Consider the following 26,963-nt stretch of genomic DNA (forward strand, 5'->3'; position numbering starts at 1 on the left):
CAGTTGTCTGGAAGCTGAATATTCACATACTTGCCAAATGGCAGTGCCCATATGTAATATTTGTTTGGGGATACAATGCTCTTACCTCTGTATCATCACAAGATTAATTATTCTTTATCTTTAATTTATTGGTCCTATTACTTAAGTCTTTTATTATAAGCTGTCAAAAAAACTCCTTTTGGGAAGTAGTTGGGGTATCAATAATAAATTGATAAAAGAATTCATGATTAAAGAGGGAATGGAATCCATCACTCCACTCTTCTGCTAACATTTTCTCAATGAATAGCAAGAGACTGTACAAACAATTAGTACAGAGCATACTGCTATGTATAATTATACATCCATGTATTTGCCACCTTGGTTTTTAATTCTCTGGCAGATTTAGAGGATATTCATTTATAGAGTTAGTGTTACTGAAAAAGAGCTTTTAAGCCAAGTGAGTTTTTAGTTAAAATGGCAAAAGTTCCTTCAAGGCAGCAATGAGGAAACATTAGGAAAACTGAGTGATTGTGGGTAACTCTAGTAGCAAACGGGTTGTAGAAGACCCATGAAAACCACTTAAAAAACAGTTATATACACACAACAGCTGTGTCATTGCAACTGTTTATTCTTTCAAATCATTTATACACACACACACACACGCACCCATCCTTCCCAACATACACACCTGAGTATAAAAATAAATAAGCAGACCCCTCTGTGAACAATCTTGTTACTCTCTTTTAGGCTGGGGCTGAACTTTTGAAGCTGATGAGCGAAATCGTTTCCCATAAAAGATAATTTCATTTGCCAAAATGAAACTACTTTCCGTTATTAATGCTATAATGAAACAGCCTGAAATATGAATCAGTGATCTGAACAGAAAGGATGCTCCCCTTCCCCGCTCCAGGAGGGAAGTTCTCTAAACAATTACACCCATGCAAAGGGCTGTACGGTTGTATTTTCATCACTCGCCAGCTGAGCTGTGTGGCTGTCATACTTCCAGTCTCCCCTCCAGTGACAGCCGCATTGACAACATGTTATACTCCACATTGATTTTACAGTTAAGGAGCTGATTGTGATATATAGGGATTTTAAGAATTCAGCTGAGAGGCTGACTTTTGCCTTTTATCATTCCATTAAAATTTTATAACCATCTTTTTCATGTCATTTCATCCATGAATTCTTACTTTAGAAAGTGATAGCTACTGCTGTGAGCATAACTTTTCTCATGTTCAGAGCTTTTTATTGTATTAGCAAACTACCCCAATTATAGTTATTACTCATGTTTTACATAATTGTGGTGACCCTTTCAACCATGCGGTGGCACGCCAGTTGATTTGTATATAGAATTAGATGATTCGGCTTATCATTTTAAAGCACGAAATTGAAAGCGTGCCAGGAGTCGGGTTTTAACACTTCCTTAGCCAAAGGAGCTAATTAAGCTGCTTTCAGCATCCTCTCCTGAGTCACCTACTTTAAGGACCCTTCCTGCCACAAGAGCTGGGAGCCTACTCAGCTAGAGCGGGAAGCTAATAAAATGTATTCTGGCTTTTAAGGGGGAAAATATCATGCAATTGAAATTGAACATCTCTTCTTGCCCAAGATAAGAGACCATCTTTAAGGAAAGGCTGTGCTCTGTAGGGGCTTGAAGTACCAGTTCATCTCATTATCCTGGATGTTTCCCTGATAACGCTATCATCATAGTCAAGAGAAATAAAAGGTTTATCCTCATCATAACAGAGAACAAACTGCATCATTGTTACTTTTCCCTGAAGAAGCTCACAGTTTGATAATGCACATATGATGAATAATTATGCAAGACCCCTGTGAAAACCCTAATAGAAAAATATTCTGATTTTTAAGTGTATATTACTCTTTTTTGAACAGGGAAGGGTGAGTTAGGGTTAGACTTGAAAGGCTCGATTCTCCACCATTGATTTTATGGACCCCAATCTCAGAGGATTTCGTTTTACAAAACAACATTGATATCTTACAAGACTTGCGCTTGCTTTTCTTTAGGAAAGAGCCAAATCTGGATGACAAGTATAAATAAGAAAGGATCTGTATTCCTATTTTGATATAATAATTGCTACCGCTGCTGTGTACCAGAGAGCAAAAGTAAGAAATGTCACAGTGGTTTGACGAAAGCTTCAGAATGAAAGCTAACAACAGACTAAAATGAAAAATGTGATCCATCTCAGGATCATTGTACTTTTAGGATTTTTCTCTTCAAATAGGATGCATTACCAAATTGTCAGAAATGGCTTGATTTCAGGGTTAGTGCAGTGTAACAGCTTTCCTCTCTAAAAGTAATTATGATTCTGCCATCAGTCCAGTTGGTGACAAATATGTGAATCATGTTGTGTAAAAATATGCTCCTATCTACCAGCTACGATTGTGGTCCTTGACTCGGCAAAGCTGTGGTTGCATTTCCAATTTAAACCTTGGTTATAACACTGAATCGCACACACACACACTCACATCATCAGTGCTGTTTTAAACAATTACTAAATCCAAGTCTATCTTTTTTAAAGATTTTTCCATAAAATCTAATGTTCACAGAAAAATCTCATAAATGTTCAAATTGCTGTGGGCAGAAAAGGGGGATATAGGATTTTTCTTGATCTGTTGTAGCAATTTATAGATTTCAGGCCGTGGTTTATAAGAATGCTAAATGTTCTGGAATTACAGCTGTTACTGATCAGTGATTGAGCCAGATTTGTGTTATTGCACCATGTTCTTGCTTGTACCTAGAGAGCAGTAAAGCCTCAATATAATAAAAAGCACCTGCATTTTAAATGAAATTTCAATTGAAAAACTTAACAGCCCTTCAAATTGCAGAATTTAACGCAGCCCAGTAAAGCTTAAATAACACTTTGCCTCCGCAGGCTGAGGGGTTTGCATTCAAGGTGACTTGAGTGTGTCGCATGGTGAAATTATTTACAATTAAGGAATTTCTCTGGAGGGCTGCAGGATATTTGCTGCTCCACAACACCTAGGCGGGCATATGGCGGGCCTTTTTCAGTATTCATGGAGCCTCCTGAACCTTTATGATAATTGAATCAGTTAGAGTGCTGAGTGGAGCAAGCATTAAACCTGTTAACCTAAAGGTCAGATCTGTGCATTGTTTATTTATCAGTAGGTGAAAGAGCTAAATCGGCAGCTTCTGTCACAGTCATAGTAAAAAATCACCTATAATATTAACAGGGAGGAGATAAATTGCAAAACATGGATTAGAATGATAAACAGACCCGGGGATAATATGGAATATATAATGAGCGATGCTGCAGGATTTTACTGGGCTATAAAATATGCAGGTTTGTTATGATAATGTTATTGATTATAATGAGTTACCAGAGTTCCAGAAAAATGGGGCGTAAGTTTGAACTTTGGTTACAGATGCCCTCTGTGTCTTTCTCTCCTAAGGTCTTTATTTCAGAAGAGTCTTCCTGATGTTGGGGAATCCTTTAATCAAAAGAAATGATTTAATAAAGTTATCTTACGGGAGCAAATGGCAATTGAATTCAATAATGTTCAACAAGTACATCTTACGCATTTAAGAGGAAAGTAGTCATGAGCCTTGTCTTTATGACACTTGGCCGCTTACTCAATGGCCTTTACCATGTGTCCAGTTTCATATTCTGGAGGAGAGTGATCACTCATGTTAGTTCTGTTCTGAGGTGTGGGAAGTTTCCAAGAGGTATCACTACTTACTTTCTACTTTATAGAACCTGGACCTGTAGACCCTCCAATTATCCTGGACAAGAAGTCAAGAATGATGTTGGTCACCTGGCAGCATCCTTTAAAGTGCAATGGGCTCATTACCCATTATAACATTTACCAGCATGGCCACCTCAGCTTGAAAACGTCTGGAAATGTCACTAATGGCACAGTGACCCATTTACACCCACATACGGCCTACACGTTTCAAGTAGAAGCTTGTACTTCAAAAGGGTGTTCCCTGTCAGCAGATTCCCAGACCGTTTGGACACTCCCAGATGCGCCAGAAGGTATCCTGAGTCCAGAGTTGTTCTCTGATACCCCAACATCCGTGATCATATCTTGGCAACCTCCCACCCATCCCAATGGCCTGGTGGAGAACTCCACAATCCAGAGAAGAGTCCAAGGGAAGGAGGCAGTTACCACCCTGGTGACTCTCCCAGGAAGTCATCCCAGGAGGTTTATCGACACGACTTCTGCTCTTAGCCCATGGACAAAGTATGAGTATCGGGTACTAATGAGCACTGCTGATGGAGGGACAAACAGCAGTGATTGGGCAGAAGTGACCACGAGACCCTCGCGACCTGCTGGGGTGCAGCCCCCCGAGGTGGATGTGTTAGGACCCGATGCAGCCAAGGTAAGAAGCTAAGTGTCTGTCTCCTCTGCAGACTAGGAATGTACCCTGCATTGACTCCGTGTTAAACAGAGCCATCTACTGACAAAATGCACACATGTGTTGTTTTAGGCATTCACTGGAGAAACTGGGTTTTTGGCCTTTGGCCCAAACTCTCTCAAATTTGATGTCAGTTTTTCATTTCTCCCTGTATCCCCTTAATTATATTGTTGAGACGCTTCCATTTGCCTCACACACCTGAAATCCTTTGAATGCCACCCTGGGATGCTTAGCTTAACCACCACGTCAGATCTAAATAGATCAGAAAATGAGAAGAGGTGGGGAAATGCGGGGGAAGGGATTAGCGTATTAACAAAAGTTCCAATTACCAATATTCTGATTTTTTTTTAATGATCAAAGAATCAAGAGAATGGGGGAAAGAAAGAAAAATAGCAGATTACGGGGCTATTTAGGAACTGTTCAATTATTCACTTCATTCTGCTGGGAATGAACTCTAGAGGCTAGGATAACTACCATTGTTTTGGCTTGCATACAAACTTCATTCAAGGGAAATTAGTGTAACCAAACAGGAGGGAGTTTTGTAGCTTAGAAGCCTCTTTTGTGTAAATACACACATGCTTCCATGGATTCAGGCTTGTACTACTGCCAAAAGCATTGGTGCAGCAGCTTGCTCACCAGAGCACAAAACAAAGGACATTTGCATAACAGCAAAGTTCATCTGTTGAAATTATTACTTGAATCTCTGTTGTGTGTTCTCTCGTGCCTACGAAAAGCAAACACTGGGTGATGCTAAATAGTGTAAATCGTTGAAAAAATTTAATGGAACCTACATACTAAAATCTGTGTTTCAAAGTCTGCCTTCATTAGCTTCCGCATGAGATTGGTCAAAGCAACACAGCTTCTTGATAGAACTATCTCAAATGTATAGAATTCTGTAGATAAAACATCAAAAGGAAATCAATTTGAAGGACATGATGTATGGTGTTTACTATATGAATTGGGCAATCTTAAGAATTGTTCTTCATTCAAAGGAAAAGCAGAACAAACCAAAGGAAAACCCCAAGCAAACCTAGAGTTATTAATCATTCCAGAAATGACTTTTCTTTTGAATCCTAAGGGAATTTTGCAAAACTTCGGTAGCAGTACCAATCAATATGATGTGACATAAGCACAGTCCTTCACAAAGGCACAGCTAGGTAATGGACATTTTTTCTGGATTCTTTCTAACAAAGATTTAATAGCTAGGCAAATCCGAAAGATGACACATATTTTCAGAAAAGTAATAGCTCACTGCATAGTTCTATGTGATTCAGCATTTATAAATGATGATCAAAAGTATTCAAAGTAAGTTGCCTGGCTTTTTCATTCATCCCTTTTTTTCCTTCCTCTTTTGATTTTGTAACCTCATCCAGAAATTAAACAATGTGCATGGCTTGTCAACCTGCTAAAGTACGATTTAGTTTGGTTTGAGAGCAGAATCTCACAGACACTCACCAGGCCTGGAATCTAAAAGTCTCTAAGAAGGTGCTTAGAATATACAGACAATGTATATGTGATCATTTTTTTAAAAAATTCATACCTTTTACTAATCCTTACTTTATAACTAGAAAATCAAAAATTATCAATGAAGAGAGTCATCAGGATTATTTAGCTGAATCTAGTATTGTACTATATGTATTTAAATAATATTAAAACATATTTATGCTTCAGAATTATTTGCTCACCTTCAGAAAGGTTCAGAAAGATCTTCAGATGGCCAGAATCGTGTTCTAATGACACCACTTATCTGATAAACAGAGGCAGTGTGACAGAAGTACAGTGATTTCTTTTTATAGAAGATAAGATTTGAAAATTAAAATTGCAGATGGATAAAATCTGAGGAACAGAAGCATGGTCTTTAATATGTTGGGTAAAAGGTTCATTCAATATTTATCATATGGAGTCATTCCAAATATTAGGATGGGGAAAATTGTCAATAATATTATTGACAATAATAATAATAATTCAGTTCTACCAACATTTATTGAACATCTATACATCTTAATGAGTGCCTCTTTTAGGCACTGAGGACACGGTAAAGACCAAGACTAAATCTCTACCTTCATGGAGTTTACATTTTACACAAAACAATATAATTAAATAAAATGCTCAGAAATGGAAAAAACTTGGGGGAGAAACAAATCAGGTTAAGAGGAATAAAGACTACCAGTTGATCGATTGAGAGATAATACAGGAACTGGACTGGTATTGCACTCTAGTTCTTAGCATTTTGCACCATCTGGTCTTTTCACCACCACTCCCCCTATAAGAACTTGCAGTCTGATAGGGAAAACAAGGAAACTTCACATACTTAGGCCAACTGGAAAATAACCTAAAGTAACATCTTTGTAAGTGTAAAAAGATGAGCTATGACTTGGCATCGATATGAGCCTTAAGAAGAGAAAGTTGCATAAACAACAAGGTCCTACATAGGGAATTATATTCAATATCCTATAATAATAATGGAAAATAATATGAAAAAGAATATATATATATGAATAACTGAATCACTTTGCTATATAGCAGAAATTAGCACAACATTGCAAATCAACTATACTTCAATAAAATAAATTTTTAAAAAGAAAAAGGGGAAACTTGCACATCATATTATTGATATCTTATTTGATTATAAGAAAAACAACATATAATGTCAAAGAGGTTGTGTTATCTGAAAAAGTGAAAGCCACACACTTCGATGTTGTATTTATTCATTTAAGAAAATGCAGTTCATTGTATAAAGTTGGTAAAAACACCAAAACCTGTAAAAGAGAGTTTAATAAAGCTCTAATTTAGAATTATGCTATAGATCCAAAACTTTTAAATAAAATAAAATATTAGCAAATTGAAGAAGGATACTTATTCTTAGCCCAGTCTCAGCCCGTTATATCGATCTTCATAAAAACTCTTATTCATAAAGTTCTTTTTTTCTTTGTTTTAATTTGAAGGATAATTGCAGTAGTGTTGGTTTCTGCCATAGATCGCCATGGATGAGTTGTAGGTATACATGTGTTCCCTTCCTCTTAAGCTTCCTTCCCACCACCCATCCCAGCCCACCCCTCTAGGTTGTCACAGAGCCCCAACTTGAGCTCCCTGAGGCATATAGCAAATTCCCGCTGGCTATCTATTTTATATTTGTTAGCTTTACGTAGTTTTAAAATGTGATTAGATGAAGTTAAAGAAATTAGAAGTAAATTACAATGTTTGTGTGTTACTTTCTTCAAGTCTGAAGCCAATCAACTAAACCACCTTCATAAATTTTTGTTTACAACCAGGATCATGCAAGTGCCTTAATTGTTTAGGGCCACACTTCAGAGATCTGATTGAGTAGGTGAAAGTCAATAGTTCCTTAAACACCTACCCACCTGTCCTATCTTATTCAAATATATAGTAAATAAACAGAGAAATGGAAATCCAAGCAATTAAGAACCACACAAACGAAAGAAACTATTGTGGTCAACAAAGCATCTCTGAAATAAACATTTTATTCTAAGCCATAAATGACACTTTATTTTAAAAATTTCAGTGTAAAAGTCCTGTTTTAGAGAACATCTTTTGCTTATTAAGCCAGGAACATGGTTCTTAGTCTGACTTTTTAGGGCTGCAGGAATATTTTATAATCCTTCATATGAGCAATAGATAAATAAAAGGCCAGGGGAAATTAAACTGAAAGTTTTAATCTCACATATTTTGGCCACACTGTAATAAATGTAGTCTTAAGCACTGGAAAGAATAGAATCCAATATTTCACTAACTGGCTCCTTAAAAAGCTTGGTCACATTTATTTTTAGTAATAGCTCCAGGATGTTTTCAAGAGGATGATCAAATTAGATACCATTTCTGTTAGCCTACTCACGATAATGACAATGGCCTTCTCCACCTTGCTCTAAATTCCTTCTAAAAATTTTCTGTGGAAGTAGACTCATGTCTTCTAACTCAATACTGTCAAAAAGATATATCTTCCTAAGCCTTTAACTTTTTAAGTGAGAAAAATAGCTAATTTCTGGATGCAAACATTTATAGTAGAGAACATAGGGATTTTTTAGCTCTTCAAATGACTGTCTTCAGAGTCATTACATCATATCTCTTAATCTCTGCAGGTTGATATCTTATTCAGATTTTTATTTTTTGAATGTTTTCTTAGCCTCAATAACCGAGTTCCAAATCAATTCACTCTCAGCTCAACTGCGAACACAGACTACATCTGAAGGTTGAATTCTTTCAAGGACTGCCATGCCTTGACCTGAGCTCTCAGAATATTCTAGTTCCAGAGGCAAGTGGCATTCCACATGTGAGTCAGGTAGAACTGAGCTGTGATAACCCTTCCATTTTGTATTTGCAAGTACCAGGAAGCCCTGTAAGTTTGACCTTGACTCATTTCTCAAGCCCACAAAGAACACTGTACCACCAAAATAAATAGAACCCTATGTCTGCTTTATAAACTTTGCTTAATTTAGGCCTCTTTGATCTCGCCTCCATCCAGGCAAATCCTCTATGCTCGTAAGGAACACATCTAAAACTTGTCTTCACCAGCACATTTTGGAACTCTCTTCTCCTAGAAGTTTTTAAAATCAGCAATGACTTCAAGCCATGTAGTAAAATTTCAGTAGATGCCAAGTCCTTGTTAATTATAAATTAGGACTGTAATCATCAAGCAGCTGCCCAAATGACATGTTGTTTAGTCACTCAGTCATGTCCAACTGTTGGTGACCCATGGACTGTAGCCCACCAGGCTTTCCTGTCCTTCACTACCTCCCAGAGCTTACCCAAGACTCAATCATGCCCATTGATATGGCGATTCCATCCAACCATCTCATTCTCTGTTGCCCCCTTCTTCTCCTGCTCTCAATCTATTTTGTCTCCAACAATTAGTAAGAGTACCCTACGAAAATCTCAGGTTAGATTGCTCCTGGAGGAAACTTTTTTCCTTTAAGACAGAAAATTTTAGTTCATCCTTCTCTGTTCTAATTTCTCGATTACACATTTCAGACTTTGAATTTGTATAGAACTATAAGTGCGGGTATCAATATATCACTTTGTGGAAAACTTGTTTAAATTATCAAAATAGCTGTGCTAAGGAAAATATAATGCCATCAGCCATGACTGCAATTACTTGTTAAACTCCATCTCTGAGTATTTGGCATTAAATAACTGTACAATTTAGGCTCTGTTCTCATGAAGCTTACAGCCTATTTGGGAGATGAAATATACACTCTAAAATTTAAAGAACACTGCAAGGCAAGAAAAAAAGAGATGAAGCAGGATGGCATATAAATAATGGATTTTTAATGACCTATGTGTATTTTTCTAGGGTCTTTTCCCCCTATAAGAGCATGAGTGGGTTAGCACAATCCCCTTACAATATTTAGTCAGAGAAGAAAAAGAACATTAAACATTATTAGAAAACATTGTTGTTTCTTTCTTCTGATGTTCATGTCTATGACTTAAACAGAATCGTTTTTTGCTTGCTTTTTTAAAGCTCTCCACACGTCTCCTCTTTGCGAAAAGGATATGTTGTTATTGCTTTACTTGCTACATTATGCGCTAGAGAGATTCAGAAGCTCAATTTCACATTCTCAGAAAAAGCAAAGGATAATTTCTGCACTCGCATCACCACCATCCAAAAAAAGAATAGTGACAGATTTAGAATACACACTTATAATGCAAAACAAGGAATTCTGATATTTCGTCTAATTGAGTTATAAAGAAGGACACTCTCAAATCCTGCTGCCGCCGCACTGATGCATGTGGATGTGTGAATTCTCTCCATGTGTGTGCTCTGCCTCTTTCCGGACACCCACGGTGGAGATGAATCACTGAGGTGTGTATTAGTCTGACAGTCTTAGAAAGTCTCCAGACTAACAGCCCAACCCAGGAAACAGCATCTCATTTAGTTCCTGGTGTACTGCTAATTGATCTGAAAACTCTTCATTACTGTCTAGTGTAAAGGGCTAAGTCAAAAGTGGGTATTTCTACAGTGACTTAGCTGAAAACGCCGGGCCCTGTGAACCTCCGCAGTTGCTCTGTTCCTATGTTGTCACATTGGTTCTAATTTTTCTTTTATTTCAGGTCACTTGGAAGCCCCCACTCATCCTGAATGGAGACATCCTTAACTACGAGATCCGCATGCCTGACCCTCACATCGCAATCACCAATGTTACTTCTTCTGTGTTAAGTCATGTCGTTACTCATCTGATTCCTTTCACTAATTACTCCGTCACCATTGTGGCTTGCTCAGGGGGTAACGGGTATCTAGGGGGGTGCACAGAGAGCTTCCCTACCCACGTGACCACCCCTCCCGCCCTGCCGCAGGATCTTGGCCCATTGTCCGTGGTTCCACTAAGTGAATCATATGTTGGGATTTCCTGGCAGCCACCATCCAGGCCAAACGGACCTGATTTGAGGTAAGAGACAACGATGATGCTTTTGGATTTTGTTGTGATCTCTCTTTGGGAAGGAAGGGAGGAGGCTCTTCCTCACATATGAATATAGAACTAATTTCTTATTGGATATTCGTATTTGTGACTTTTTTTTATTGAACTAGAATAGATTTACAATGTTTTGTTAATTTATGCTGACCACAAATTGATTAAGTTATACATATGTATACATTATTTTTATATGATTTTCAATTGTGGTTTATCACAGGATATTGAATATAGTTCCCTGTGCTATACAGTAGGCTCTTGTTGTTTATCCAATTTATGTGTAATAGTTTGCATCTGCTAACCTCAGGTTCCCAGTCCTTTCCTCCCCCACACACTCTGTTGGCCTTACTCATATAACTTTCATACAGTTTCATCTTGTATATCTTGATACATGGAACCATGAAAAGTTTATCATGGTAAAAATATCATGATATTGTAGGAACTGAAAATGGTTGAAGGGGCTTCCCAGGTGGCTCAGTGGTAAAGAATCTGCTTGCCAGTGCAGAAGACGGGGGTTCAACCCCTGGGTCAGGAACCTGCCCTAGAGAAGGAAATGACAACCCACTCCAATATTCTCGCCCGGAGAGTCCCATGTACAGAGGATGCTGGCGGGCTATGGTCCATGGGATCACAAAAGAGCGAAGACATGACTTAGTGACTAAACAACAACAAAAAACCTTGAAACAACAATCAGTATTCTCTAATGATTCTCTACACAATCCATCTCTTCATTTTCAAAGTATATTCTTACTATATGATAAGCAAGTTTGATGCATGTTCTAAATGACACATTTGCACAAATATACCTCAAAATTCCAAAGCATTAGCCAATAATTCTTTGGTATGTTATTACTGTCTGGAAACTTGTAAAGCATATGGTCAGGAATATAGATGAAAGAAAAGAACTGTGATTCTAAAATGGCTCTATAACAACTTGACATTTAGCCAAGACTATGAAGTCAATTGAAGAAGGCAATGGCACCCTACTCCAGCACTCTTGCCTGGAAAATCCCATGGACGGAGGAGCCTGGTAGGCTTCAGTCCATGGGGTCGCTAAGAGTTGGACAAGACTCAGTGACTTCACTTTCACTTTCCACTTTCATGCATTGGAGAAGGAAATGGCAACCCACTCCAGTGTTCTTGCCTGGAGAATCCCAGGGACGGGGGAGCCTCGTCTATGGGGTCGCACAGAGTCGGACACGATTGAAGCGACTTAGCAGCAGCAGCAGCATGAAGTCAATAATATTCTTATTGTTTATAAAATATTGGTGGTAGAAGTCTTAGGAAGTCACTAACTTTATAAGTTTTTGTGCTTCTACTTTGACAATAAAGTTTTGGTAAATCTGACATAGAAGAAATCTAAATGTCATCATTTTACTGATAATAGTAAAATGTAAATGGAGCTAATTGTTCCACTTAGCTACAGAGATGATACTTATGCCAGAAAAAAAAGATTATCAGAAAAAAAGAATATTAAGATGTTTTCTTTATGTTTACACATACACACCACACGCTCGTACCATGAGACAACCTGAATTTTGGTAATAATATTAGATGAGATAATCCTGATGTTTCTGCTTGTCTTTTGCTTCAGATATGAGCTTCTGAGATGTAAAATCCAGCAACCACTTGCATCAAATCCCCCAGAAGATTTAAATATGTGGCACAATATTTATTCAGGAACTCAGCAGTTTTATGAAGATAAGGGTCTTAGCAGGTGAGATTACAAAAACTATAAAAACAAATGCTGGCATTTAGTTTGGGGTATGTTGAATAGTTTAGAGAATGTGAGTGTCTTCATTGTGTGATCAAGTTATCAGTTATGCAATAAAACATGTTGGTTATTATCGGTGGCATTAATCATCAAACTACAACAGTCAGCGTGTTTAATATTTGCCACCTTAACTGCACTCTTAAAATAAGCTTTTTGAAATAGCATTTGTAGATGTTTGAGTCTTACCCTCTTGCCTTTGTCACAGCTCTAATCAACACTGTAAGAGAAAAATCTGGGAATATTGAACATGTACAGAACTGGGGAAAGTTTGGGGCACTTGTAAAATGCTTGCTTATCTAGGAAGTAATTTGTTGTAACTCATTGATTCAATTCACAAAAATTATTTAATTCACAGGCTTGGGACTTGAAAGAATTCAATCTAGAAAGAAACCATTTTTTGAAGAAACCAAAAAATGAGCAAATAGGTAATGTCAGTAAAGAGCACCCCATGGTAGAGAAAGGAGGGCCATGTTTGTATTCATCCTGTGCTGGAGAACTAGCTTTGCTAGCCTTGGGGGAGTCAGTAAACTTCTCTGGGCTTCAATTTTGTTGTCCATAAAATGAGGAGATTGGATGGGGTTAAGTGAAGTCTAAATCTTCATGAATCAAGAAATGTAATGAAATTTTGGAGGATCAGAAGTCATCACGCTGAGGGCAGCGTGGAGGGTGCTGAGTTCGATTCGAACCCAGGCAGTGACACAGCCCCGAGTCCTCAGGCTGCCAGGCGGAGGGTGGGCCAAGCTTCACTCCATCCAGCAGGACCTCAAGTCCTGGAGGTCTCATCCTCCAGACCACCCATAGATGTGCCACCCAGAAACCAGTCCAGCAAAGCCAAGAAGATGATGCACCCCTTTCCATGTTGCTGAAGGACTACCAGAATGTCCCTGGAATTGCGAAGGTTGACAATGTTGTGAAAAGACTCCTATCTTTGGAAATGGCCAACAAGAAGGAGATGCTAAAAATCAAGAAAGAGCCGTTGATGAGCAAGGTCATGGAAAACGTGAAGGACACCAGCTCCTTGGAGGCTTGAATTGTTGCCTTGGCTGTCAAGATCTGCAGTTATGAAGAACACAGGCAGAAATATTGAAAGGACAAAGCCCACAAGCACTATCTGCTGATGAGCATTGACATGAGGCAAAAGATGCTCAGAAACCTCTGTGAGACCAACTATCCTGTCTTTGAGAAGACATGCAAGGAGTTGGGGATTGAGTACATCTTTCCCCCTCCATACCACTGAAAAGTCCACCACCACTAGATGACCAATAAGGCTCTGTGCATTTGGATTTTCCAAGAGGTTCCAAAGCTGAAGAAGCAAAACAGGGCCTTAAAAGCTGCCACTGCAGCAGCCTGGAAACAAGGCCAGAGGAACCCACAGAGCCCTTCTGAAGTCAGACCCGAGGCAATCAAAGAAACCCAATAAATGTTGTTAAAGTTAAAAAAAAAAAAAAAAAAAAGGAAATGTAATGAAATTTCAAAGAATCACAAGTATTATTTTATGAAAACTTTTCAGACTTATTTTTCAATGACTTTTCTATCAGGTTATTTTTCCAGACTCACCAGTGACTAGCTCTGCTCTGAAGTCTGTTTACAATCTGGTCTTCCCCCGCCCCCCCTGCCCCACAACCATTTCATCCCTCCCTTCCCTGGCATCTATGCTTCAGCCAGTTCGTAATGTGTTGGGCACCTCTAACAAGCGGCACCCACCCCTAGACTTCTCCTCATGGCTGCCATTTCCCCTCTGTCTATCATCTTTCAAGTCTTGACCTAGAAGTCTTCTAGGTCACCTCTTCCTGGTCTGAATCAGCTGCTTCTTTAATGTATTTCTATAGCACACCCCTTATATACCCCTATTGTCTTTGCACTGATTTCACTGCTTATGTGGACACCCCATTATATTGTCAAGTCCATCCTGAGCAAGGCCTTGCCTTCAAGACCTCTGTATTGCAATCCTCACCACAGTGCCTGGCACATAGTGCGGGTTCCAGTCAATGCTAAGTGAAAGAATTTGTTTAGTAATATGTAAAGGATTAATTAGTCACTTCCCTGTGCCTTGGGATTCCTGGTGGCTCAAATGGTAAATAATCTGCCCGCAATGCAGGAGACCTGGGTTCAATTCCTAGTCGGGAAGATCCCCTGGAGAAGGAAATGGCAACCCACTCCAGTGCTTAGCCTGGATAATTCTGTTTACAGAGGAGCCTGGCCGACTACAGTCCATGGGATCACAAAGAGTTGGACACAACTGAGTGACTGATTTTCATTTTCACTTTCAAAGCATTGATTAGTCATTTCCCTGTGCCTTAGGAAGATTAACTATGGTGTTCTTATCTTTGGGGAATGGGTAAAACTAAGGAAAATTTTCCTATTCATCTGAAAGTGTCATGGTGGGAAAACAGATATTGTGAGATACTTGAAGGGAGGAATACATAAATCTATTGAAAGAATAAAGTGAACAAAATGAACCAGATAAAATTGCCATTTTTCAAGGCAAAAACGATCAAAAATGATATGTTATGAGCATATGCTTTTTGTTCAACCTAAATTATCATGGTCACTATTCTCCACTATATTCAATTCACTATTTACTTAATCCAGAATTGCTATAAAATGATGACTTCAGTTGAGGAAATTCATTTTATTCAGTAATTTCATTTACTTTTACCATATGCTGAGGGACACTGTGATAAGAAACAGAAGATGAGTAGCATAGCCTTTTCCCTCAAAGAGCTCACAGTCTAGTGGAAAAAACCGCTCACACACATATACTAATTGCTATAATATCATCACAGTTAAGTAGTTTCGCCATCACTCCCTAGGGAAATCATATGGAAAGTAGTTTTCCATGATCTGTGAACTCTTAAGTGTCTGAAATACAGCAATTTCCAAAATAAAGAGGACTTGACTATTTAACATTACTGAATGGATTTTTAGCCATGAGACATTTGGCAGAAAAACACAATAAGTCTCAGAAAGTTAATTTTGTTTCTTCATAGAAGCAATGAAAACTTATTGAAGAATTAGGACCAAAGCCAAAATTTCATTATTGAATTTTTAGTGATGCTTGTAAGGATTTTTGATGAGACATCCAAATCAAAGACTTTAGGAAAGAAATTAAGTTAAATCCCCACAAATTATACTGAAACATAAGTTGACATAAACATATTGATGACTGCTGCTTCTAGAAATGAAGTGTACCCGGGTCTCCTGAATTGCAGGCAGATCCTTTATCGTCTGAGCCACTGGGAAGACCCCCTAGAACAAAATGTGCTGAGGTGATATTTTGACTAGCCTCATAATACTAAACATCAAATATTTTTCCTTTGTATCTCCATGTGCAGAGTAAAATATTGCACTAATTATTCAGATAATTTAGTTTCTTATGAATATAGTAGGTAAGGGGTAATTTGTCCTGAGTTATGCAACTAGTTGCCTAATTGCTGAATTTTGCTCTATACAGACACAAATGTGGAGGAACCATAGGTTTATACTACTTGTCACTTTCTAACTTTTTTTCCTTAATTTACAAAGTGGCCAAGTTATGGTTGTTAGGGGCACCATAACTTCGGGTTTCCGGACATTTTCATCACTTGGAAAATCTGGAAAACGTGCTGTTGTCCTCTAATGCTTCTTCAGTGAGTCAAGTTGGGTTTAGCACACAAGGGTAGCCACCGCCTTAATTTTAAACATCAGGCCACCTTTAGGATTTTCAGAGCCTCACTGTGCCTTGTCTCCTGAGTGATCTGATAAAACCTCTGCAAACTTAGTGATGGCATGCCCTCCTCTTTGTTCTGGATCTGACAAGGGAAGAACAAGCTATAAGAAATAATAGCTTCTATTTTAAGGAAAATGTTGACTTGTAGATTATAATAATTTAGCCACCATATAACAATTTAGCCACCATGGAGTTTATGAACAGAGGTATGTTCTAACTCCTATTACTTTCAGTTATCTATAAATTCCTACAAGTATTTCTTTATCAATGGCAGTCTGGAAAGAGACCTTCATATGAGCATTCAAAATTATTTTCTATAAAATTCTATTTACAAAGAATGACTGAACTTGACTGTTTTCAAGTTTAAATGCTTAAGCTAAATATAGTGGAAAATTTAAGTTTAAATATTAATGACATAGATTCTAATTTTTGGCCTTGCAAAATGAAATTTTTCAAACCATTAAATAGGACATAGTTTCTAGAGAATGATAGTCAAAAGAATATGTCATTCATTCCCCTTCTTTGTAATGAGATTCAGTCAGTTCAGTTCAGTCACTCAGCCATGTCCAACTCTTTGTGACCCCATGAACCGCAGCACACCAGGCTTCTCAGTCCATCACCAACTCCTGGAGTCCACCCAAACTCATGTCCATTGAGTTGGTGATGCCATCCAACCATCTCATCCTCTGTTGTCCCCTTCTCCTCCTGCCTTCAATCTTTCCCAACATCAAGGTCTTTTCAAATGAGTCAGCTCTTCGCATCAGGTGGCCAAAGTATTGGAGTTTCAGCTTCAACATCAGTCCTTCCAATGAACACCCAGGACTGATTTCCTTTAGAAAGGACTGGTTGGATCTACTTGCAGTCCAGGAGACTCTCAAGAGTCTTCTCCAATACCACAGTCCAAAAGCATCAATTCTTCTGTGCTCAGCTTTCTTTATAGTCCAACTCTCATATCCATACATGACCACTGGAAAAGCCATAGCCTTGACTAGATGGACCTTTGTTGACAAAGTGATGTCTCTGCTTTTGAATATGCTGTCTAGGTTGTTCATAACTTTCCTTCCAAGGAGCAAGCATCTTTTAAGTCTGACACTGTTTCCCCATCTATTTGCCATGAAATGATGGGACCAGATGCCATGATCTTCATTTTCTGAATGTTGAGCTTTAAGCCAACTTTTTCACTCTCCTCTTTCACTTTCATCAAGAGGCTCTTTAGTTCTTCTTTGCTTTCTGCCATAAGGGTGGTGTCATCTGCATATCTGAGGTTATTGATATTTCTCCCGGCAATCTTGATTCCAGCTTGTGCTTCATCCAGCCCAGCATTTCTCTTGATGTACTCTGCATATAAGTTAAATAAGCAGGGTGACAATATACAGCCTTGACAAACTCCTTTTCCTGTTTAGAATTAATTTGTAATAAGATTAAATATGCATAAATAACATTTTCTGCTTTTCTAATGTGGAAATACTGGGTCAGTTCCATGACACGTGGTCCTATAACATAAACATATTCAAGTTGTAGGTATTAAGTAAAGGAGTTAGCTTCATGAATGTGGAGGGTGAATGGAAGGACCACCAATGTGAGGTAGATCCTGTTATTTTCTTCCTCAATATCACAATGTGAGTACAAGTTGGGTTTATAGATGAAATGGGCTTCTTTGGTGGCTCAGATGGTAAAGAATCTGCCTGCAATACAGCAGACCTATCTTCAGTCCTTGGGCTGGGACAATCCCCTGGAGAAGGAAATGGAAACCCACTCCAGTAGCCTTACCTAGGTAATCCCATGGACAGAGGAGTCTGGTGGGCTATACCCCATGGGGTCACGAAGAGTCAGACACAACTTTAACTTCACTTTTCACTTTATCAATGAAGGCCAACTCTGTTACATTGGTGTACCATCTGTTAGCAATGTACATATTTCAAAATGAGTAAATATATATCAATTTCACATATAATTTAGTAGAGTCACAGTGCTTTTTTCCTTTTTTTCTTCATTGTTCTGTTTGCCTCATTCTGTCCTTTTCTAAGTATCATCATATTGAAAACTTACCTCATGGAAAAGGAACCCCTAAATCTGAAAGGAATGCTTTTTTTCATTGGAGGCTTTATTACCTAATGTTTTCTTTAAAAAAAAAAAATCGAGTTACTTTGCTTGCATTTCTTTTTCATGTTGATGATACAGTAGAACAGAGACAAAAATCACAGTAAGGTTATCTTGGGTATAATAGTCTGGTAGCAGAAATATAGATAGCTACAGGAATAGGACGGCTGCAACTTTCACTCACAATCTAAAATGTATCACAACTTTCAAGTGTGATCAGTATTACATTTCAATTTTCAAAAGCAAAAGACCTTCAGCATTTTTAGGGAAAAAATCTTTCAGCAACAAATACATGAGGAAAAGGTATGCACCATCAATGAAAAATCTATACAACTGCAGGTTTAAGCAGTGGAAATAATGTTGAATTTTTATTTGTTTGTGTATTTATTTACTCCCACAAAGGATTTGAGGATGTAAGGAATAGTATCTATGAGAGGTTTTGCAAATCCTCTAGTATGTAATGTTGTTCTAAAGCATGTGTTGGGTTGTGGCAGAAATGAAGAGTTAGTAGGAGGAGCAACTGAATAGCCTGCATTTTTTTGAAACATGATTTATATTGGTGACAATGTTGACATGTGAATTCTGTTAGGACATCAATAAAGTTGACATGTTTTTAATTCTGATGAAAATCACCTGAGGCACTGAAGAATTTTATTGGCTCCCAAAACGTCAGACCCTTTCAAGATCTAAGCTGTCCACATATTTTGCCCTAAATGATGCTTCTTACTGACCAAATTACTATTTGCGATCCATAGCCCAAGTTATCTCCTCTGTGAAGACTTCCTGTCTAGATTAGGTTAAATTAGATGCTCTATCTGATGTATGTGGAAAGAAAAAGGAATAAATGAATATGTATTTTAGAGGTCCCCATTTAAAAACATGTGTCTGTACATATGTACACACAAACACACACAGACTCCAGTAGGACAGACATTACGTTCACTGTGTTTAGTATCTGGCATGTTGCTGTTGTTGCTCAGTGGCCCAGTCATGCCCAACTCTTTGCAACCCCATGGATTGCAGCATGCCACACCTCCCTGTCCCTCACCATCTCCCGAAGTTTGCCAGAATTCATTTCTATTGCATCAGTGATGCCATCCAGCCATCTCATCATCTGATGCCCTCTTCTCCTTCTGCCCTCAATCTTTCCCAGCATCAGGGACTTTTCCAATAAGTTGGCTGTTCACATCAGATGACCAAAATACTGGGACTTCAGCTTCAGCATCAGTCCTTCCAACAAGTTATCAGGGTTGATCTCCCTTAAGATTAACTGGTTTGATTCCTTGTTATCCAAGGGACTCTCAGGAGTCTTCTCCATCACCACAGTTCGACGGCATCAATTCTTTGGTGCTCTGCCTTCTTTACAGTCCAGCTTTCACAACTGTCTGTGACCACCAGGAAGACTATAGTCTTGAGCATATGTTGGCAGAATAATGTCTCTGCTTTTCAACACACTGTCTAGGTTTGTCATAGCTTTCCAGCCAAGGCATGTTAGTGCTAATAAATATTTTTTGAATGAATGAACAAATTAATTAATGAATAAAATAATGGTATATCAAACACAAGAAAGCAATATAATTTGCAAGGGAAAAAACATCTTTCTAAATTTCAGTAAGGATCATTTCTTTTTTTTTTTTAATGTATGACTGTAATTTTTATTTATTTATGTTTTGCACTGTAATTTCTTTTTTTTTGGGGGGGAGTATTACTTTGCCAACAAAGGTTTGTCTAGTCAAGGCTATGGTTTTTCCTGTGGTCATGTATGGATGTGAGAGTTGGACTGTGAAGAAGGCTGAGCGCCGAAGAATTGGTGCTTTTGAACTGTGGTGTTGGAGAAGACTCTTGAGAGTCCCTTGGACTGCAAGGAGATCCAAGCAGTCCATTCTGAAGGAGATCAGCCCTGGGATTTCTTTGGAAGGAATGATGCTAAAGCTGAAACTCCAGTACTTTGGCCACCTCATGCGAAGAGTTGACTCATTGGAAAAGCCTCTGATGCTGGGAGGGATTGGGGGCAGGAGGAGAAGGAGACGACAGAGGATGAGATGGCTGGATAGCATCACTGACTCGATGGACGTGAGTCTGAGTGAACTCTGGGAGTTGGTGAGGGACAGGGAGGCCTGGCGTGCTGCGATTCATGGGGTCACAAAGAGTCAGACACAACTGAGCAACTGATCTGATCTGATCTGATTTTTATTTTTATTTATTTTTTTAAAATTTAAATTTATTTATATTAATTGGAGGCTAATTACTTTACAGTATTGTATTGGTTTTGCCATACATTAACATGAATCCACCACGGGTGTACACGTGTTCCCCATCCAGAGCCCCCTCCCACCTCCCTCCCTGTACCATCCCTCTGGGTCATCACAGTGCACCAGCCCCAAGCATCATGTATCCTGCATTGAACCTGGACTGGCGAGTCATTTCATATATGGTATTATACATGTTTCAATGCCATTCTCCCAAATCATCCCACCCTCACCCTCTTCCACAGAGTCCAAAAGACTGTTCTATACATCTGTGTCTCTTTTGCTATCTTGCATACAGGATTATCATTACCATCTTTCTAAATTCTATATATATGCGTTAGTATACTGTATTGGTGTTTTTCTTTCTGGCTTACTTCACTCTGGCTCCAGTTTCATCCACCTCATTAGAACTAATTCAAATGTATTCTTTTTAATGGCTTAGTAATACTCCATTGTGTATATGTACCACAGCTGTCTTATCCATTCATCTGCTGATGGACATCTAGGTTGCTTCCATGTCCTGGCTATTATAAACAGTGCTGCGATGAACATTGGGGTTCACATGTCTCTCTCAATTCTGGTTTCCTCAGTGTGTATGCCCAGCAGTGGGATTGCTGGGTCATAAGGCAGTTCTATTTCCAGTTTTGTAAGGAATCTCCACACTGTTCTGCATAGTGGCTGTACTAGTTTGCATTCCCACCAACACAGTAAGAGGGTTCCCTTTTCTCCACACCCTCTCCAGCATTTATTGCTTGTAGACTTTTGGATCGCAGCCATTTTGACTGGTGTAAAGTGGTACCTCATAGTGGTTTTGATTTGCATTTGTCTGATAATGAGTGATGTTGAGCATCTTTTCATGTGTTTGTTAGCCATCTGTATGTCTTCTTTGGAGAAATGTCTGTTTAGCTCTTTGGCCCACTTTTTGATTGGGTCATTTATTTTTCTGGAGTTGAGCTGTAGGAGTTGCTTGTATATTTTTGAGATTAGTTGTTTGTCAGTTGCTTCATTTGCTATTATTTTCTCCCATTCTGAAGGCTGTCTTTTCACCTTGCTTATAGTTTCCTTTGTTGTGCAGAAGCTTTTAATTTTAATTAGGTCCCATTTGTTTATTTTTGCTTTTATTTCCAATATTCTGGGAGGTGGGTCATGGAGGATCCTGTTGTGATTTATGTCGGAGAGTGTTTTGCCTATGTTCTCCTGTAGGAGTTTTATAGTTTCTGGTCTTATGTTTAGATCTTTAATCCATTTTGAGTTTATTTTTGTGTATGGTGTTAGAAAGTGTTCTAGTTTCATTCTTTTACAAGTGGTTGACCAGTTTTCCCAGCACCACTTGTTAAAGAGATTGTCTTTTCTCCATTGTATATTCTTGCTTCCTTTGTCAAAGATAAGGTGTCCATATGTGCGTGGATTTATCTCTGGGCTTTCTGTTTTGTTCCATTGATCTATATTTCTGTCTTTGTGCCAGTACCATACTGTCTTAATGACTGTGGCTTTGTAGTAGAGCCTGAAGTGAGGCAGGTTGATTCCTCCAGTTCCATTCTTCTTTCTCAAGATTGCTTTGCCTATTTGAGGTTTTTTTATCTCCACACAAATTGTGCAATTATTTGTTCTAGCTCAGTGAAAAATACCATTGGTAGCTTGATAGGGATTGCATTGAATCTTTATTGGCTAGATAGACTTTTATGTTACTAGTCAAATTATATGTGACTTGAAAGTTATGAGACTGAATGCTTTAGTAACTATTTAGTATTCATTAATTTATTTATAAAATTATCTACTCAATAAACAGATTAAAATCATCATCTAAACTAGTTTTCTCATTCATTCGAGTAATAACAATTGAACCTTGAAATGAGTCTTGTTCCATAAATAAGATTTTAGTATGTATTATCTTTTACAAGGAAGGATACCAGAGTCATGTCTATTTTACAACAAGTTCATCATTTTCTGTGTGGATGAAGGGAGGGGCTGGAGAATGATCTGAATCAATCATTTAGGGGATGACTAGTACAACAGCCTAGTATTCCTAAGTAGACCTTCAAACAGCTTGTTTTACTGGCTACAGTATATACTGAATACAAGTTTTCATTTACTTTGCAGATTTCAAAAGCTATATCTTACAGGATTTGCAATGGCACATTTTTCAAAACATACCCAAAAACCATAATTAGTATTTAGAGAAGATATTGATTGATATACATAAGTTTTGCATGAGTATATGATGTCAACTGAAGGAGCATTTTTCTTTTAAAAGTATTTTATCATTAACTAAATGGAATATCACATTTGATATCAACACTTAAGTCTATCTTAAAAAAATCAATAAACTAGAGAAAATGAACAAAATACTTGAAGCAAATGAATATTTTCTTTTTTGACATGAAGTGGGGAAATATATGCCAACCCATGTAGACAGAGGTATATGTACTTACTGACAAAGATTAGGTTTCAGATGTCATGAAAACAGTATATTTTAGTTTATTTTAAAGAGTTCAAGATCTTATTACTTAAAATTTTAACTGAAAAAACGAAAATTAAATAAAACGCAAAAGACAAATGTATGACATCCAGTGAAATGCCTACTGATTTCTCAATTCAGTAAAATAATATTGAATAGTGGAAATAATTTAATATTAAAAATGAATAAAGTACAGGCCCACCTAATCTTCTTAACTAGCTCTGTGACATTAGGCAAAGGCTATTTATATAACATTCACATTGTGATAATAATGTTACATAGTGTTTACATTATATTATGTATTATAAGAAATCTAGGCATTTAAAGAATGAAAAATATGCATATCTCCTATGCAAAGATTATGCTATTTTTTATAAGGGACTTGAGCATCTTCAAGTCCCTTATATAAACAATCAGAACTGGACGTGAAACAATGAACTGGTTCCAAATTGAGAAAGGAGTACGTTAAGGCTGTATACTGTCACCCTGCTTATTTAACTTATATGCAGAGTACATTATGCGAAATGCTGGGCTGGATGAAGCACAAGTTGAAATCAAGATTGCTGGGAGAAATATCAATAACCTCAGATATGCAGATGATACCACCCTTATGGCAGAAAGTGAAAAAGAACGAAAGAGTCTCTTGATGAAGGTGAAAGAATGAAAAAGCTGGTTTAAAACTCAACATTCAAAAAACTAAGATCATGGCATCCAGTCCCATCACTTCATGGCAAATAGATGGGGAAAAAATGGAAACAGTGGCAGACTATTTTCTTGGGCTCTGAAATCCCTGCAGATGGTGACTGCAGCCATGGAATTTAAAGACACTTGCTCCTTGGAGGAAAAGCTATGACAAACCTAGACAGCATATTAAAAAGCAGAGACATTACTTTGCCAACAAAGGTCCATCTAGTCAAAGCTGTGGTTTTTCCAGTAGTCATGTATGGATGTGAGAGTTGAACCATAAAGAAAGCTGAGAGCAGAAGAATTGTTGCTTTTGAACTGTGGTGTTGGAGAAGACTTTTGAGAGTCCCTTGGACTGCAAGGAGATCCAATCAGTCAATCCTAAAGGAAATCAGTCCTGAATATTCATTGGAAGGACTGATGCTGAAGTTGATGCTCCAATACTTTGGCCACCTGATGCAAAGAACTGACTCATTGGAAAAGACCCTGTTGCTGGGCAAGATTGAAGGTGGGAGGAGAAGGGGACAACAGAGGATGAGATGGCTGAATGGCATCTCTGACTCAATGCACATGAGTTTGAGTAAACTCTGGGAGTTGGTGATGGACAGGGAAGCCTAGCGTGCTGCAGCCCGTGGGGTCACAAAGAGTTGGACACAACTGAGCAACTGAACTGAACTGAATTTGAGAATCCTCAAATTTTGGTATCCATGGGGGTGCTGTAACCAATTCCCTGCAGATACTAAGAGGCAACTGTACTTTGAAAACAGGCATTCCAATTATATATATCTGTGTGGCCTAAATTTCTTCTGTGTAGACATAAATCACATATTTCATCATACCTAAATTATGATGAAATAGTTTCAAGTAACACAGGAAGAACTAAGGCCCTACAGAACTTATTTGCAATTCATCATTTTAGCACTGCCTGATGTTTTAAATTCCACTTGTAAAAAGAACCATGAAAATGATATCACTTTAAAGCCATCAAGATTACTAACTGTATCATAGAATAAACATGTAGAAGAACAATTTAAATATTGTAGGAGAGATTAGGCATCCAGACTCTAGCTAAGTTTCTTTTAAGCCATTTTGGGGAACAAAGCACAATTCAAACTATTTTACCCAGAGACAGAGCTAATGACAGCAAGGTCACTAGTTCAGTTCCCATGAGAGCCATTAGCTGTGTTTCATTTGACTGTCACAGACTTGCTCCCCTCTTAACCATGAATCACCATCCTTCACATTCATACTGGTGGTTACAAAGGAAATTTGGCAAGATTATTTGGATGCGTAAGCAAAAGTCTCTCCCATCTGCCATAAAAAAAACTCAGAGATCAAGCCCCAGTGATATGACATCATCTAGCTGACCACGGCAGAGAAGGCAATGGCAACCCACTCCAGTACTCTTGCCTGGGAAATCCCATGGACGGAGGAGCCTGGTAGGCTACAGTCCATGGGGTCACGAAGAGTTGAACAGGACTGAGCAACTTCACTTTCATGCACTGGAGAAGGAAATGGCAACCCACTCCAGTATGCTTGCCTGGAAAATCCCAGGGACGGGAGCCTGGTGGGCCGCCGTCTATGGGGTCGCACAGATCTAACATGACTGATGTGACTTAGCAGCAGCAGCTGACCATGGTGTTTTTTATTATTATCATCATTGCCATCATGGTGATGCTGGCAATACAGCATCATGGGCAAAAAGCAGGCTCTGGAATCAGAATGTCCAGGTTTGAGTCTGTACTTCCCATTTCCTAGCTCAATAACTTAGACTAGTTAGTTATTTTCCTAATGTTCAAAGCAGGTATTATAATAGTATCATGAAGAATGAATGCATAAATCATGTAGAAAATTCCTGATACGCACTATATACTCAGTAAATACTGTTACTATCTTTCAGTTGTCGTTGTCATATAGGCATTTGTTGTTATTGTTGTTTAGTTGCTAAGTCATGTCCTATACTTTTGTGACCCCATGGACATAGCCCGCCTGGGTCCTCTATCCATGGGATTTCCCAGGCAAGAATACTGGAGTGGGTTGCCATTTCCTCCTCCAGAGGATCTACCTGACCCAGTGATGGAACCCAAGTCTCCTGCTTGGCAGGTGGCTTCTTTACCATTGAGCCACTTGTGAAACCTATGGACTATTTAGCTCTTGCTAAAAAGCATATGTGTGAGTTTCCTACCACTTCTGGGTGGCTTAAAACAGCAGAAATGTATTCTCTTACAGTTTTAGAAGCTGAAAGTTTGGAATGTAAGTACTATCGGGACTATATTCCCTCCAAAGCCTCTAGAAAATAACCATTTCTTGCCTCTTCCAACTGCTAGTAGCCCCAGTTGCTCTTTGGCTTATGACAGGATGAAGCCAATCTCTGCCCCCCATCTTCTCCCTGTGAACATTTTCTCCCTGTGTGTGTCTGTAACAAAATTTCCCTCTTCTTTTATATCAGTCCTTTGGATTTAGAGCTCTCCCAAATCCAGTATAAACTTATGTTAACTTGATCACATCTGCAAAGACCCCATTTCCAAATAAGGTCACATTTACAAGTACCAGGGGTTAGGACTTACACATATCTTGGGGGGGTGGGGGCACAAACCCACAATAGCATACAAAATGAAAAAAAGAGAGAGAGAAAAGAAGGACACATGGAGATGAGGTAAAGCAGAGTAGAAGATCTGATGGTAGTATTTATTTGGGGAAATAGATAGTAAATAGCTTAGAAAATATTAGTAAGTCTTTACCTATAGCTACAATAACAGAGCAAATGTGCCTGAGGACAAGCCCTGCAAAAATACCTTCGGGCCGTGAGTGAGAAAGTCAGGCAAGCAGACTTCTGCGGGTAGTGGCAAAATTCTGTGAGCATCCTGATGTAACTCCGGCTAAGTTACTTAGCACAGTCCTGCAAATGGCATCCTCTCTTTCTCATCATTATTGAGGCAGATTCCATGGGCCCTGCATTGGATGTGATGATCTTTGAAACCTAAAGAAAGTGATGATCTGAAGCCAGCAGTTGCCCTAAGGCCTGGATACCCCCTGGAGAGGGTCTTGTGTTGTACAACGTGTTTAAGCAAGCTCTTGGTCTAAGCCATAGTCCAGTCAAAGCTTGACTGTGTCTGTAAATAGTATTTTCCTTCCTGGGCAGTTTGACCCAAAAAAAAAGAGAATGTCTGATAAGTCTTCTGCCTGAAA

The 26,963-nt window shown here is 38.5% G+C and overlaps 1 protein-coding gene and 1 pseudogene across 1 annotated transcript in view; both read left to right on the forward strand.

Annotated features, from left to right (window-relative positions):
• The window catches only part of USH2A (usherin), a 940,802-nt gene that overhangs the window by 621,843 nt on the left and 291,996 nt on the right, over positions 1 to 26,963 (forward strand). The window contains exons 43-45 of the mRNA XM_044943197.2: positions 3,711 to 4,339; positions 10,442 to 10,776; positions 12,395 to 12,517. Coding sequence (XP_044799132.2) covers positions 3,711 to 4,339; positions 10,442 to 10,776; positions 12,395 to 12,517 — 1,087 coding nt within the window. The remainder of the gene's footprint in view (positions 1 to 3,710; positions 4,340 to 10,441; positions 10,777 to 12,394; positions 12,518 to 26,963) is intronic.
• Positions 12,746 to 14,187, forward strand: LOC123333598 (annotated as a pseudogene).

The sequence above is a fragment of the Bubalus bubalis genome, chromosome 5 (assembly GCF_019923935.1).
Source record: "Bubalus bubalis isolate 160015118507 breed Murrah chromosome 5, NDDB_SH_1, whole genome shotgun sequence".
Classification (NCBI taxonomy): Eukaryota; Metazoa; Chordata; class Mammalia; order Artiodactyla; family Bovidae; genus Bubalus; species Bubalus bubalis.